General features: G+C 40.9%; 1 protein-coding gene across 1 annotated transcript; it reads right to left on the bottom strand.

The window, feature by feature from the left end:
• Positions 1–9,910: 9,910 nt before the first annotated feature.
• Positions 9,911–10,372, bottom strand: LOC106094794 (probable insulin-like peptide 1). The gene is made up of 2 exons (XM_013262032.1): positions 10,207–10,372; positions 9,911–10,147 (listed from the first exon to the last, which is right to left on the bottom strand). Exons 1-2 carry the CDS (start codon positions 10,358–10,360, stop codon positions 9,939–9,941), a joined length of 363 nt encoding a protein of 120 aa, XP_013117486.1. The 5' UTR covers positions 10,361–10,372; the 3' UTR covers positions 9,911–9,938.
• Positions 10,373–17,382: the final 7,010 nt, after the last annotated feature.

Here is a 17,382-nt window from a genome sequence, read left to right as displayed (position 1 = left end):
AAACACGTCGTGCAAAATTTCATTCCAATCGAATAAGTATTGCGCACTCTAGAGGCTCAAGAAGTCAAGACCCAAGATTGGTTTATATGGCAGCTATATCAAAACATGGACCGATATGGCCCATTTACAATACCAACCGACCTACACTAATAAGAAGTATTTGTGCAAAATTTCAAGCGGCTAGCTTTACTCCTTCGGAAGTTAGCGTGCTTTCGACAGACAGATGGACGGACGGACGGACGGACAGACGGACGGACATGGCTAGATCGACATAAAATGTCGCGACGATCAAGAATATATATACTTTATGGGGTCTCAGACGAATATTTCGAGTAGTTACAAACAGAATGACGAAATTAGTATACCCCCCATCTTATGGTGGAGGGTATAAAAAAACAAAAACAAGTTAAAGCGTGCTAAGTTTGGCGGAGCGGAATCACCTTTGTCGAGTTCTTTTACTCGTATCTTCTTTATTCCAACAAAGGATAAAGGATAAATAATTGCTAGGCTATTGGAGCTATAACAAGTTATGGTCCGATTCGGACCATAATTGAGGTGAATATTGAAGACCATAGTAGAAGTCATTGTGTAAAATTTCAGCCAATTCTCATAAGAATTCCGCCTTTTAGAGGCTCAAGAAGAAATAGGGTGATCGGTTTATATGAGAGTTGTATCAGGCTATAGATCGATTCATACCATATTTAGCACGTATGTTGAAGGTCATGTGAGAATCGGCAAGCTTTACTTCTTCAAAAGATAGCGTGCTTTCGGAAGACAGACGGACGGAAATGGCTAGATTGACTTAAAATATCATGACGATCAAGAATATACTTTATGGGGTTTAATACGAATATTTCAGGGAGTGACAAACAGAATGACAAAATAAATATAACCCCATCTTATTGTAGAAGGTATAACAAGTAAAAAGGCATTGAGTTTGGACGGGCAGAACTTGGGATCCATACCACCTCGGATACATATGTTAACCACCTTTCGTCATAATCCGCAGAAAAAATCATCATTTATGAACTTATTGCAGCTATATTTACGAGGGTTGTCTTTTATATTTCGGGATTACAGAACAAAAACAAATATTAATTATCGAAAATCGCTTTATTGTTTTTCAAAATACTCCCCATTAAGATCTATACACTTTTGCATCCGTTTAAACCAATTATTGAAGCACTTTTCCACTCTGATTGAGGTATCTCCAAAACATGCATTCCGCTTCTTCAGGTGTCGAAAATAATTCGAAGTCATTCGAAGCCAAGCCAGGACTATACGGCGGTTGACTCATCAAAAATGCAGTTGTTTGAGCCGATGTGTGAGAACTCGCATTGTCGTTGTGAAGAAAAAAGTCAAGTTTTACGATAAAGGTGTCAGTTGGCAGATTGCAACACAAGGTACTACAGTAGTGGTGGAGGGTATAAACACGTCAGCGAAACGTTGGCTGAAAATTACAAAAAAAAATCAATGTGGTAAAACTTGAAACAATCAATTTGGCGTAATTATACCCTCCACCATAAGATGGGGGGTATACTAATTTCGTCATTCTGTTTGTAACTACTCGAAATATTCGTCTGAGACCCCATAAAGTATATATATTCTTGATCGTCGTGAAATTTTATGTCGATCTAGCCATGTCCGTCCGTCTGTCCGTCCGTCCGTCCGTCCGTCCGTCCGTCCGTCCGTCCGTCCGTCTGTCTGTCGAAAGCACGCTAACTTCCGAAGGAGTTAAGCTAGGCGCTTGAAATTTTGCACAAACACTTCTTATTAGTGTAGGTCGGTTGGTATTGTAAATGGGCCATATCGGTCCATGTTTTGATATAGCTGCCATATAAACCGATCTTGGGTCTTGACTTCTTGAGCCTCTAGAGTGCGCAATTCTTATCCGATTGGGATGAAATTTTGCACAACGTGTTTTGTTACGACATCCAACAACTGTGATAAGTATGGTTCAAATCGGTCCATAAACTGATATAGCTGCCATATAAACCGATCTTGGGTCTTGACTTCTTGAGCTTCTAGAGTGCGCAATTCTTATCCGATTGGAATGAAATTTTGCACGACGTGTTTTTTTATGACATCCAACAACTGTGCCAAGTATGGTTCAAATCGGTCCATAACCTGATACAGCTGCCATATAAACCGATCTTGGGTCTTGACTTCTTGAGCCTCTAGAGTGCGCAATTCTTATCCGATTGGAATGAAATTTTGCGCGACGTGTTTTGTTACGATATCCAACAACTGTGCCAAGTATGGTTCAAATCGGTTCATAACCTGATATAGCTGTCATATAAACCGATCTTGGGTCTTGACCTCTTGAGCCTCTAGAGGTCGCAATTATTATCCGATTTGCCTGAAATTTTGTACGACGGATTCTCTCATGACCATTAACATACGTGTTTATTATGATCTGAATCGGTTTATAGCCTGATATAGCTCCCATATAAATCGATCTCTCTATTTTACTTCTTGAGCCCACAAAGGGCGCAATTCTTATTCGAATTGGCTGATATTTTACACAGGTCTCCAACATATAATTTAATTGTGGTCCAAACCGGACCATATCTTGATATCGCTCTAATAGCAGAGCAAATCTTTTCTTATATCCTTTTTTTGCCTAAGAAGAGATGCCGGGAAAAGAACTCGACATATGCGATCCATGGTGGAGGGTATATAAGATTCGGCCCGGCCGAACTTAGCACGCTTTTACTTGTTTTTGTTTGTTTTATAGGTTTTAATGGTTTGTTGTTCTTCATTTATTTCCGAAAAAATAAATTAAATAGAGAAAACCTTAAGTGCAGATAAAAGTTAATAAGGAAAGGCAAAAGTCGATCGATATCGACTATATAATACCCTACACCACCGAGTCAACATACATACTACCTTCAAATTGAAATTTCTTACATGTATTTTGACGTGAAATACTACATCTTGTGCAAAATTTTGTAAGGGTTGGAACAAAATTGTGGCTACTACAGCCATAAAAGACCATATCGGATGAAAGATATATATGGGAGCTATATCTAAATTTTATATCTAACTATTGTAGCCGTTGAGTGAAGCGGACGTGATATAAATATATATCCGTATCTCGGAATAGGTACTACCTACTACGAAAAAAATTTTAAAGCGTTTTGGAGTAGGCTAGAAATGGACTCCAAAGACTCAACATCTCCGGTGGTGCCGTCAGACCGCAGCATATTGTCCTCCCCTCCTATAGGTGTGGGTGCCTTGGCACCAGTAGTCGAGAGTAATGCTTCAAGCGCACAACTAGTCGTCAGATTAATTAATTAGGAAGAGACGGATAAACCAGAGAGATGCGCAGTTCGTCCCAAGCCTTTAAGTAAAGGTTGTGTTTCTGACTCGGATTCAGATAGCGACTGTGTCTATGAATCAGTCATCGCAGCCGAATCGAGAGATGAGGGCATCGGGATGACAGCAGAAGTGAGCGATGGTTTTTCTAAGCTCAAAAGCAGACCGAGAAAGCGATCCGGTGGCCGACGAAGGAGACAGAGGAGTATCTACCGGCAGCGTAATCGGGCGAAAGTGCACGATGCACGAAAGGATAGAACTGACATTCCAAGCACTTCTACGGAAGCTGGAAAAGGAATCAGATCTCCCGAAGAGCATAACACTGCTAAAATACTGAAGAAGAAAAAGAGCTCCCCGCTTTCAAGTACTTTGGGAAAACCAAGCCGGCCATTTTGCAATGGAGATCCAGACAGTGTCCTGCGGAGGTAGACATAGTTGAAACAGGAACGAAGGAAGCGCGCACGGCCCCTGAGTCTTCATGGAGGACTGTGACTTCCCAAAGGAGGCCACAGCCATAACGGAAGAGGAATATGGTCGCTGAAAATGGAAAGGAGCCGCCCTCTTACGCCAGAGTGGCAAGGAAGCACAACAGGAATGAGCTGACTTATGCAGTCATCAATATCGGCTGTGCATCCAGTAGGATTCCACCAGATCATCGGTCCCAAGTGGAGGACCAGGTTAACGATCGGATTTTTGAAAATGTGTGGAACTCTGTAGAGGGTCCACCCATACAAATAATGAGCTGCGAGTTTAGAGGGAACATCTTTACGCTGCGTTTTGCGTCGGCGGATTGTATTGATACCGTCAAACATCTCGTTAGAGGTATTCAGGCTCCTTGGGAGGGCGCAAAGCTCGACCTGGTGAGAAAGATGGATATCCCCCAGCTCACAAAGGCTACGGTCTTCATCAAGGAATGGGGCAGTAAATTTACGACGGATCGCATGTTGGGATTCTTGGGCAAGCAAAACGAAGGTTTGGTCGCAGAGAAGTGGAAAGTCTTCCACAGGGAGGAGAAGGAGGAAGGAACTCTCTTTGTGGTTGGCATTGATCAAGTCTCCGTGACAAGTGTGGCTAAGACTAAAGGCATAGCGCACTACGGGAGCAAAGCTGTCTTTTTCAAGATTGGGAAGACTAGGATAGTCAGAAATTTTCATTCTGCGACATCAGGCCGTTCAGTGGCAGGTGACTCAACACCGCCCAACAAACAGGGGGCCGACAACGAGACAATTACGGCATCTCTCAATATTGTAAATACTAGTAGAAGCGATGATCCTAATACTAAAATATCGGGCAGTGCAGCGGCGAGAGACCCAACACAGCCTAACGAACAGGAATCCGACGACGGACCCATCACCGACTTAAAGATTCGGAATACCGGGATAGGTAAAGATCCTAATATTGAAACATTAGGCAGCGCAGCGACAGGAGACTCAATGCAACCCAACGAACATGATGGTACCATCACCTACTCCCAAGAACCCCATTTACTTAAGATTTGGAAGGCTAAGATAGGCAAAGATCATAGTATTGAAACATCAGGCAGTACAGGGAATGGAAACCCAATAAAGCTTAACGAACAGGGACCAGACGATGGAGCCATTACCGACTTTATGAAAAGTCGGAAGACTAGACTAGGCAAAGAACCTAAAACGATGACATCAGGCAGTGCAGTGACAGGAAAGGCAATGCAGTCTAAAGAACAGGGAGCAGACGATGAGATCATCACCTACTCCCAAGATGCCCATTTACTGGATGACCAATGATTGAGGTAATCCAGATAAACCTCCACCGGAACGAGACTGCTACACACACTCTGAGGGAGAAAATCAGCAAGGGCAAGATTCATATTGCCTTAATTCAGGAGCCATGGACGACGCGGAACAAAATTTGTGGACTAAACCATATCAACTACTAATTATTCTATGCTAACACTGGTTCTCGGCCGAGGACCTGCGTTATTTGTCATAAAAATTTGAATTATATTTTTTCACCAGAGTTGTCAACGTCGGATTCGGATGGAGCATACGTGGCATCACTTTATCTGCCTTTCGACTCTCCGACACCGCCACCCACTTCGGAGCTGCAACGGCTGGTGAGTAAAGCAAAACCGACAGGAAACGAGGTACTAATACGGTGCGATGCGAACTCACCACATTTCGTTGGGTAATACCTTCACTAATAAGCGGGGCCAATCCCTGGCAGAGTTCTAACGACCTAATAACACTTAATATTGGTAGCACCGCTACCTTTGTCAATAGGTTTAGGGAGGAAGTATTAGATGTGACGATGTTTTCGGAAAATCTAATCGACGATTATGTGGATTGGAGGGTCTCCAAGAAGCACTCTTTATCTGACCATCACTAAATTAGATTTGGAATAGCATGGCCAGCGCCGAATCCGATAAGCTTCCGGAATAAGTTGAAACCAACTGGACAAAATTCGGAAGGCTACTCAGAAGAAGACTTGGGCAAGATAATTTAGATTGTTCAAGCATAGAAGACATTGACGAAAATGTTAACAGGATTACTACTGCACTGGTGGGGTCCTTCGAAGACAGTTGTCCTTTTCGAAAAAGGAAATCAGCCCAAGAAAAACGCTGGATGACCGGGGAGATTCGCAATATTGGGAAAGGGGTCCGCAGACTTTTTAACAGAGCACGTCTTAACAAAGTGGAAGTATATTGGGATGTGTATTACACACGGCTCAAGGAATACAATAAGATTACCAGAGAGGCAAAACGTGCCTCCAGGAAGCTTTTCTGCGAACAGGTTGGTAGCTTTAATGACGCCGCCATGATAAAAAAGTTTTTCTCAAAAACCCATGTCCAAACTGAAACTTAGGTAGACGACATGGGAGTGAGAGCAGAGACAACGGATTACATGTTGAGGCTTTTGATGAAAACCCATTTTCCACTGGATACGAAGGGACTCATGGAGACACCGGAACTTGGAATAATGAGTTTGATGGAATGTTTATAATTACGGAATTTATGATGAAGATATTCTTGAGGAGCTTCAAACCACTTAACCCGAACCCGATGGAATATTTCCGGCGTTACTGCAGAAAGAAGCAGACTATCTAGCGCCTCGTCTGACCAAAATTTCACAGCGTGCTTAGGACTTGCATATACTCCGAAAGCCTGGCAGGAGGCTAGGGTGGTGTTTATACCCAAGCCCGGCAAGGCAAATTATGCGACACCAAAGACCTACAGACCCATAAGCCTTACGTCCATTCTACTCAAAACCATGGAACGTATTGTGGACACCACGATAAAGAGTATGACATCCAGCGAACTGCTCAAATACAAACAGCATGCCTATGTCAAGGAAAGGTCGGTTGAGACTGCCCTGCACGAGGTTGTGCATAAAACAGAAGCCTTCGATGCCAAAACGTACACCCTGGCGGTATGCATTGACATAGAGGGGGCTTTTAACAATGTGCGGACCGACACACTGATCCAATTCTTAGACCAGTACTGGGTGGATTCTGTCCTTAGAGACTGGATAAACCATATGCTAAGGAACAGGTGGTTAAATTGTGTGTCCCATGGCATAAATATAAGGGAGAAAGTGGCACAGGGCACGCCACAGGGGGGCATTTTATCGCCACTCCTATGGGTGACCACCATATTACGGCTGCTGACTGAGGAGGAATTTCAACCCGTCTGTTGTAATACTTCTTAGGGGTAAGGATCCGAACGAGCTATGCAGAAGACCCGAAAGGGTCTTGCATATGACATATGACTGGGCTAGACCCAGAGGTCTCAATGTTAACCCAGAGAAGACTGAGATATGCCTGTACACGAGGAAGACGAAGGTGGGTCAATTTAACGCACCACGTTTCCTCAATAAGACGATTTCGATATCTGGCAAGGTCAAATACTTAGGTGTGATCTTGGACAGGAAACTGAATTGGAAGTGTCGCGTTCAGGAGCGTACTGAGAAGGCTCACAAATATTGGGCACTATGTAGACGGGCAGTAGGCTCGAAATGGGGCCTGAATACTAGGATAGTCCACAGGCTCTACAGGAGCGTGATAAGACCAATATTTACTTACGCCTCAGTAGTTTGGTGAACTGCTATGGAGAAAAAGTGCATCATAAGGACCATACAATAGGTTCAGAGCCCATGTCAGCATAGTCGGAGCGATGAGGACCACGCTTACGAGGCGATGATAGGAAACCTGGAAGGAAGGGAAGAGGTTTCCGATCGGATACTTGAGATGAACTTTGAAGTCGAGTGCGAGGCACTGCTGCCATCTGCACAGTCTTGAATTGACGGAACCGTAGTATTGCCATCTGGAATATCATGTTACACGGATGGATCAAAGCTAGAGGATAGAGTGGGCCTGGTGGTTTACATTGAAAACCCAGGGACTGACATCTGTTTTAGACTGCCTGACCATAATACGGTCCTGCAGGTGGAGATCCAGACGATTACGGAATGCGTGAAGTGGTGTGGTGCTAACGCGAGGACGTCGATTGTGAACATCTTTACCGACAGTAAAATTGCCTAAGGGCAATAACAACCAGGACTACCGTCCGAACAGTCTTGCAGTGTAAGAAGGAGATTAACGCCTTCTCTGAAGATGGGAAAATCCGCATCGTTTGGGTGCCGGGCCATAACGGAGTAAGGGGAAATGAAAGGGCAGACGATTTGGCGGCGAAGGCAAGAGGACTGCAGTCAATAAACTTGGTTAACCCGAAGCCTTTCGGGTCGACGCAGTCCGAGTTGAGGGTGTGGGCCACGAATGCGCTTGCAACATTGTGGAATAGGGAAACGGTCGGTAGGACGGCGAAAATCCTATGTGGGGATACATATCGTGAGAAGACAATAGTATTACTTAAAGGAAGCAAGAAGAGGTCAGTATAGCTATTGGTATCATAACAGGGCACATAGGACTACGAGCTCACTTATGTAAAATCGGTGCGTCAAGTGATAGCATGTGTAGGGCATGCGGGGAAGATGATGACACGTTGAAGCATTTCCTTTGTCATTGCCCGGCTTTCGCGTCCAACAGATACCAGTACTTGGGTGGAGACACAATATCAGACAGAAACCAACTTAGGGGAGTGGTATTGAAAACAATTAACGATTTTGTGGGTAGCGCGGGGTTCGTGGCTTGGCATTCTCTTTTTAGATGTTACTTATTAGTTTTTAGAGCGCACAACAAGCCAATGTGGCATGGGGTGGATTAATATCTGCACCCTCTTTTCAACCTAACCTAACCTAACAATATCTAAATTTGATCCGATTGTGACGAAATATTATTATATATTATTATATTTGGACGACAAAAAAAGCACTTCGTGTCAAATTTGGTAAAGATCATACCAAGAGAAGCCACTATCTCCAGCTTTGAAGGGCATATCGGATGAAAGATATATTACTTACTTACTATAATTGGCTATGACAGAACATTTGTTCCACTAGCCGAACGTAGAATAGCGTTCGAAGCGCCTCAATATTCTGCGCTCATTCTAAAATCTCTGACACCAAGTTTCGAGGTGTCTCCCACCATATTATCTTTCCATCGGGTTTTTGGTCTTCCCGGTTTGCGTGTGCCACCGTGTTTTTTGTATCGTTGTATTTTATTTTATTTTACTTATATGGTTTGTACATAGCTTCTGGATTGTTTCAGCGCTCTTAGATCAAGATAGTTTTAAGTAGGCTTGGTATAAATGTTTAGTTAGTTTTAAGGAGTTTGGATCCCGGATTTGGTCCTTTTATTCCATGGATTACTACCATAGATAAGATAATGATATGAATGGACGAGACTTACGACCTCAGGTCATTCAACGTATGAGGAAATATCCATGATAGTTGGAGTAAGGTAAGTAAGTGACATCTAATAAATGGAATTAAATAAATCGGAAAATAAAACATGAATATTAGGACCCGAGTAGCCTTCTAATGCTTTTAGAAGTTTACATTTTTGTCTGGTTTGGCAGAAATTTTGAATTTTGGTTTAAATCAGACTCGCATAGCCATTTTAGTCGATTGTGATACCACAGGAATAGTAGAAGCAAAGACTACTTGCTACGTAGCTTCTAGCGTGGAACCATCAAGATCGTCTTAAGTATTTAGATGAGCTATGTCTCTCTATATAGTAATTTAGCTCCCGTATAACTTGACATATGGGATTTGGGATGTACTCTAAGGAATTAAGACTGGTCATATTTAAAATGTTACACGGAAATCATTGAGAGATGGCTGAACAGTTTAAAATTCACCTGGTTTGGGTGCCGCACCATAAAGATATCCCCCGACTTTAAAGAGGATTCGTCTTTATATCTCTAAAGCAAGCACTGTCAAATTTCAAGAAAATCAAATGGGTGCTTTGTATACGAATTTAGGCTGGCGGAAAGGCCTACATCGGATCTGAAAGTGTGCCATAAGTAATCAGTTTACTTAGCAATGGGTCTCTCACTTCTTCTCTTTGATGACTTTACGGAATACATATATTTGTAAAATAACGTGCAGTAAGAACTACTTACAACTTAAAAATTTGCTTTAATTTATTTGGTTTTAAAATATAGGTGTTATGAAACATAAAATTCTCATCGATTGGATACATTAATATATTTCCAAGGTCGAGGATTCTTATCAATTATATACGCATTACAAACAATATCCGGCCAATTCATCCAGGGTACAATCTTTACGACAACATTCATCGTAGACTCCAGGCAAATGCCGTTGCCTTCGTGTTTTCGTCAGTGTGTTAACGTGGTTACCATAAAGCAAGTCATTTAAAACAGTACCAGGGTTCAAATCTGACATAACATCCATTTCTTTCAATTTGTCGGGAATATCCAAATCATGGGTTACTGGGAAAAGAGTAGATTTTTATGAAGTTATGTCAGATAAAGTTTATAGACGTATTTACCGAGTGTACTGCTAGATTTTTTACTTAATGTCATTGGGTTATAGCCATTAATACAGACCATTTCTAATACTTGTGTCAGCGAAGGGCCACAAAACCGTGAGCCGTGAATTCCGTACAAAGCAGCGATAAAGATAAAAACGCTTACTAGTTTCATATTTTAAGCACAATTTTTAAGTCTTAATGCTGGTGTTATATCAGTGAGGTGTAATTATTGACTACTTTCTATAATTTTGGGTTTCAATATTTATAGCAAGTGCATATCAATAATAGCACATGCATATCAATAATAGCATGTCTTCCCACACAGGATTTTTATAATATGCAAATATTTGAATAATTTTTTGTAATAAGGCTTTTAAATTGAAGGCTCTTAAATATTTTTGTACAGTTTTCTCCTACTACTAAATTGCAAATTTTTGCCCATGAAAATTCCATTAAAGAACAGTGGCAAAATTCTGACATATCAATGAGTGCTGTCTTCTTTTTATAGCCGAGTCCGAACGGCATGCCACCGTGCGACACATCTTTGAAGAGAACATTTTACATGGCTGTCATACTATTCCATATCTGAGACGACATTCGAGGTCGAGTACGAGACAATGTTACAAGGGACACAATTTGCTACGCGGATGAATCGAAGATAAAAACAAAACCGGTCCAGCATCTTAATTGAGGACAGCGATGATGAGTTCTGTTTCCGGTGCCCTGACCTTAACACGGTCCTGTACGCGGGAATTGCGGCTATCACATAAAGCGTGAAGTGGTACGGTCTTAACACGAGGACTTCGATTTTTACGGAGCGTAAGTCGGTCATTTTATCGCCACTCCTATGGGTGACCGTCATAAATAGCTTATTCTGCTACGATGGTAAGACGTAATGATCTGAACCAGATATGAGAAGGGCCAAATGGGTTTAGCAGGTGGCATACGACTGGGATAGACCCAGGGGTATCAACGTTAACCCAGAGAAGATTGAAATCTGCCTGTTCACAAGAAAGACGATGGAGAGTCAATTTGAGGAACCACGTTTCCTCAATAGAACGATTTTTATATCTAACAGGGCCAAATACTTAGGAGTTATCTGGGACAGGAAACTTAATTTGAAGTGTCATATTCAGGAGCGTACTGAGAAGGTTCACAGATGTTGGGCACTATGCAGACGGGTCGTAGACTCAAAATGGGGCTTGAATCCGAGGATAGTCCACTGGCTCTACAGGAGCGTGAATAGACCAATACTTACTTACTACTGAGGAGTAGTTTGGTGGTCTGCGTTGGAAAAAAGAGCAACGTAAGGATAATACAAAGGCACTGGAGACTGTTCTAGACATCCGACCCATTATCATAATCTAACCTAATCGGTCGCTAATAAAGCTCTGTGGATCTATGAAAGGACGAAGAAATCCTATATGGGGAGCCGAGTGGTGAGAAGGAGGGTCTACTACTGCGAGGAGATATTAGGCTGGTCTGTATGGCTTTCGGTTTCGTTACGGGGCACATTAAGGGGTCTAAGCGCACACTTGTGCAGAATAGGTGTGGAAAAGATGATGTGTCGTGAAAGCCGGCTAACAGACACCGCATTTAGGTGGGGATACAATACCAGACTTGAAGAAACTTTGAAACGTGGAATGGAGAACAATTAGATATTTTATTAGTAGCACTGAATTCTTAATTTAAATTTTTATACCATCTACCATTGGAGGGGGGCATACTAATTTCGATATTCTGTTTGTAACTCCTCGAAATATTTATCAAAGACCCCATAAAGTAGATATATACTCGATCGTCATGGCAGTTTAAGTCAATCTAGCCATGTCCGTTCGTCTGTATGTCCGTCTGTCTGTCAAAAGTACGCTAGCTTTCGAAGGAATAGAACCAGCAGCTTGAAATTTTGTACAAATACTTCTCATTAGTGTAGGTCGGTTGGGATTGTAAATGGGCCATTTCGGACAATGTTTTGATATAAAAAATGCAAATTTTGCCTATCAACAGGGGCAAACTTCTTACATATCAATGAGTGCAGTCCTATTCAAGTTTAAGCTCAAAGATAAGTGGCATCCATTTTAAGGCTGAGTCCGAACGGCGTGCGACACCTCTTTGGAGAGAAGTTGTAACATGGCATAGTAACTCACAAATGTTGCCACCTTCAAGAGGGGAAAACCACCGCTGAAAATGGTCTCGCTAGGATTAAAACCCAGGCGTACAGCGTCAAATGTGGACATGCTAACTTTTGCGCTACGGTGGCGTTACTATTTTTTGATATAGCTGCCATAAAATCCGATCATTAATCTTGACTTCTTGAGCCACTACAATTAATTGGCGCAATTCTCATCCGATATGTCTAAAACATGGCATGAGGAGTTTTCTTGTTATTTTCATAAACTGTGCTAAGTATGGTTAAAATCGGTTAATAACCTGATATAACTGCCATATAAACCGATCTGGGGTCTTGATATCTTGAGCTTCTAGACGGCGCAATACATAACCGATTTGGCTGCAATTTTGCACGGCGCATTTTGTTATGACATCCAACAACTGCACTGAGTATGGTTAAAATCGGTCCATAGCCTGAAATAGCTGCCATATAAACCGATCTTGAATCTTGACTTCTTGAGCCACTAGAGGACGCAATTCTTATCCGATTTGGCTTAAAGTTTGCTGCCATATTAACCGATCTGGGGTTTTGACTTCTTAAGTCTCTAGAGGGCTTAATTTCTACACGATTTGGCTGAAATTTTGTACGACATGTTCCGTTATAACTTCCAAAAACTGTGCTAAGCATGGTTCAAATCGGTCCATAATCTGATATAGACGCCATAGAAACCGATCTTGAATCTTCCCCCAATCCCTATCCGATTTTGCCGAAATTTTGTATGAGGGCTTTTCCCATGACTTTTAACATAGGTGTCAAAAATGGTCTGCAGTGGTCTAGTTTATTTTTTGAGCCCATAAAGGGAGCAATTCTTATTCGAATCGGCTGAAATTTTACACAATGACTTCTACTATGGTATCCAACATTATTTTTAATTATGGTCCGCATCCGACCATAACTTGATGTATCTCCTCTATTTGCCTAAAAAGAGATACCGGGAAAAGAACTCGAAAAATTAAATCCATGGTGGAGGGTGTTTTGTAGCTTTCTGTTATGACTTCCAACAACTGTGTTAAGAACGGTCCAAATCGGTGTATAACCTAATATAGCTCTCATGTAAACCGATGATCACGATCCTTGTTCGATTCCTAGAAGTTTTAATTTTTGATGTTTTAATAGAAGTTTGGTATGTAAAATAAAAGTATGCCCTTAAACTAAATTTAACTTGCATACATTTTTAGCAGAATCCATGGTGGTGGGTTCAATACAATAAGTCCTGTCCGAATAAGTTTAGGCTCAATGATAAGGGAACTTCTTTTTATAGCCGAGCCCAAACAGTACTACAGTACTACAGTACCACAAAAATGTCATAGGCATTAGGAGGGGAAAACCAACACTGATAATTTTTATAACATCGACCATAGGATGGGGGGTATACTAATTTCGTCATTCTGTTTGTAACTACTCGAAATATTCGTCTGAGACCCCATAAAGTATATATATTCTTGATCGTCGCGACATTTTATGTCGATCTAGCCATGTCCGTCCGTCTGTCTGTCGAAAGCACGGTAACTTCTGAAGGAGTAAAGCTACCCGCTTGAAATTTTGCACAAATACTTCATATTAGTGGAGGTCGGTTGGGATTGTAAATGGGCCATATCGGTCCATGTTTTGATATAGCTGCCATATAAACCGAACTTGGGTCTTGACTTTTTTGGTCTCTAGAGGACGCAATTCTTATCCGATTAGAATGAAATTTTGCACCACGTGTTTTGTTATGATATCCAACAACTGTGCCAAGTATGGTTCAAATCGGTCCATAACCTGATATAGCTGTCATATAAACCGATCTTGGGTTTTGACTTCTAGAGCCTCTAGAGGGCGCAATTCTTATCCTATTTGAATGAATTTTTGCACGAAGTATTTTGTTATGATATCCAACAACTGTGCCAAGTATGATTCAAATCGGTTCATAACCTGATATAGCCGTCATATAAACAGATCTGGGGACTTGACTTCTTGAGCTTCTAGAGGACGCAATTCTTATCCGATTTGAAATTTTGCATGAAGTATTTTATTCTTACTTTCAACAACTGTGTCAAATAATGTTTTAATCGGTTCATAACCTGATATAGCTGCCATATAAACCGATCTGCGATCTTGACTTCTAAGGCCTCTAGAGGTCGTCATTATTATCCGATTTGCCTGAAATTTTATACGACGGATCCTCTCATGACCATAAACATACGTGTTTATTATGGTCTGAATCGGTCTATAGCTCGATACAGCTCCCATATAAATCGATCTCTCTATTTTACTTCTTGAGGCCCCAAAGGGCGCAATTCTTATTCGAATTGGCTGACATTTTGTGATTTTACACAGGTCTCCAACATATTATTTAATTGTGGTCCAAACCGGACGATATCTTGATATCTCTCTAATAACATAGCAAATCTTTTCTTTTATCATTTTTTGCCTAAGAAGAGATGCCGGGAAAAGAACTCGACAAATGTGATCCATGGTGGAGGGTATATAAGATTCGGCCCTGCCGAACTTAGCACGCTTTTACTTGTTTTCTGATGTTCTCGCCAGGACTCGAACTCAGACTTTCTGTGTCATAGGCGGATCTTTGCGCTACGGTGGCGTCGATCTTTTGTATAGTTTGTTTTGTCAATTTGAAACTGCGTTAGTATGTATTCTTTTGGCTTTTTTTTCCAGAAAATAATGCACTCACGAATGGATAGATTTGCACTTTAATTCGACTCATTTATGTCATGCTTTGGGTGGCCAACTAAGAATATTTCTTCGTTCGTTACGTAGTTCAACTACGTAACTTATTTGAAATGTTAACAAAACGATCGCTTCTTGTACACTAATATAATTATTGAATGGATAAAGTTGAATAGTTTCTTTGAAACTTTTAGTATTTATTCCACTTTCATAGTTCTTACACTTTAAGGATATTTTTACTTACTGCAGTCGTATGAGGGAAATCGGACTAAGATTATTGCATATATGGGAGCTATATACGCATGTGAACTGATTTTGATAAAATGGAAATATTTAATAAATCAATCGTTTCTTGAAGATTGAAAATTGTTGGTACTACGGCCTTCTAAATATAAATCGGGTGATACATATATATGGGATTTATATTTTTAATCTGAACCGTTTTTCAACAGACATTTTGCAGAGATTGGAGGATTGGCAAAATAACACCCGATACAAAATTTCTTGCAAAATAATGCACTCACGAATGGATAGATTTGAAAAAATGGATGACAACGATAAATCAAGCGAAAATGTGGGAGCTATATTTAAATCTGAACACATTTTCACCAAAATTTGCAAAATTGACATGTGCAAATTTTTTGGTCATTGGCTAATAAATTCGAACTGTACGGACGTGGTTACATCGCACTTTGGAGTAATTCTGCGTTACAAAGTGTGAAAAAATAGAATAAAGCAAGTAAGAGTGTGCTAAGTTCGGCCGGGCCGAATCTTATATACCCTCCACCATGGATAGCATTTGTCAAGTTCTTCGTGCGGTATCTCTTTTTATGCAAACAAAAAATACTGAATAAGAACTGTTATGCTATAGGAGCTATATCAAGTTATAGTCCGTTTCGGACCATAAATAAATTGAATGTCTTTGTGGAATATTTTAGTCCATTCGGATAAGAATTACGCCTTGTAGGCGCTCAAGAAGCAAAATCGGGAGATCGATTTATATGGGAGCTGTATCAAGCAATAGATCAATTCAGACCATATTGGACATGTCGTTATACAAAATTTCTGCCAAATCGGATAAGAATTGCGCACTTTGAAAGCTGACGAAGTCAGGGCCCAAGATCGGTTTATATGGCAGCTATATCAGGTTATGAACCGATTTGAGCCATTCTTAGCACAATTGTTGGAAGTGATACCAAAACACCACGTGCAAAATTTCAGCCAAATCGCCTTGCGCCCTCTAGACTCTCAAGAAATCAATACCCAAGATCGGTTTATTTGGCAGGTATATCAAAGGATGGACCGATGTGGCCTATTTACAATACCAACTGACTTACAATAATAGAAAGTGTTTGTGCAAAATTTCAAGCGCCTAGCTTTACTGATTCGAAAGTTAGCGTGCTTTCGACAGAAGGAAGGACATAGCTAGATCGACTTAAAGTGTCATGACGATCAAGAATATATATAAAGGGTGATTTTTTTGAGGTTAGGATTTTCATGCATTAGTATTTGACAGATCACGTGGGATTTCAGACATGGTGTCAAAGAGAAAGATGCTCAGTATGCTTTGACATTTCATCATGAATAGACTTACTAACGAGCAACGCTTGCAAATCATTGAATTTTATTACCAAAATCAGTGTTCGGTTCGAAATGTGTTCATTCACCGTAACGTTGCGTCCAACAGCATCTTTGAAAAAATACGGTCCAATGATTCCACCAGCGTACAAACCACACCAAACAGTGCATTTTTCGGGATGCATGGGCAGTTCTTGAACGGCTTCTGGTTGCTCTTCACTCCAAATGTGGCAATTTTGCTTATTTACGTAGCCATTCATCCAGAAATGAGCCTCATCGCTGAACAAAATTTGTCAAAATTTGAACACATTTCGAACCGAACACTGATTTTGGTAATAAAATTCAATGATTTGCAAGCGTTGCTCGTTAGTAAGTCTATTCATGATGAAATGTCAAAGCATACTGAGCATCTTTCTCTTTGACACTATGTCTGAAATCCCACGTGATCTGTCAAATACTAATGCATGAAAATCCTAACCTCAAAAAAATCACCCTTTACTATATTGGGTCTTAGACGTATAATTCGTATACTCCTATTAGTATACTCCTATTATATGGTGGAGGGTGTAACAAGCAAAAGCGTTCTAAGTTCGGCCGGGCCGAATCTTGGGAACACACCACCATGGATTCTGCTAAAAATGTATAAAAGATAAATTTAGTTGTAGGGCTTAATTTTATTCTACATACTAAATTTCTGTCAAATCAGAAAAAATGAAAGCTTCTAGAAACCGAAATGGGATAATCGGGAGACCGGTTTACAAGGAAGCTATTTCAGGTTA

The sequence above is a fragment of the Stomoxys calcitrans genome, chromosome 1, assembly GCF_963082655.1.
Source record: "Stomoxys calcitrans chromosome 1, idStoCalc2.1, whole genome shotgun sequence".
In the NCBI taxonomy this organism is placed as follows: domain Eukaryota; kingdom Metazoa; phylum Arthropoda; class Insecta; order Diptera; family Muscidae; genus Stomoxys; species Stomoxys calcitrans.
Note: the sequence above shows the minus strand (reverse complement) of the source record. Positions and strands in the feature narration are given on the sequence as shown.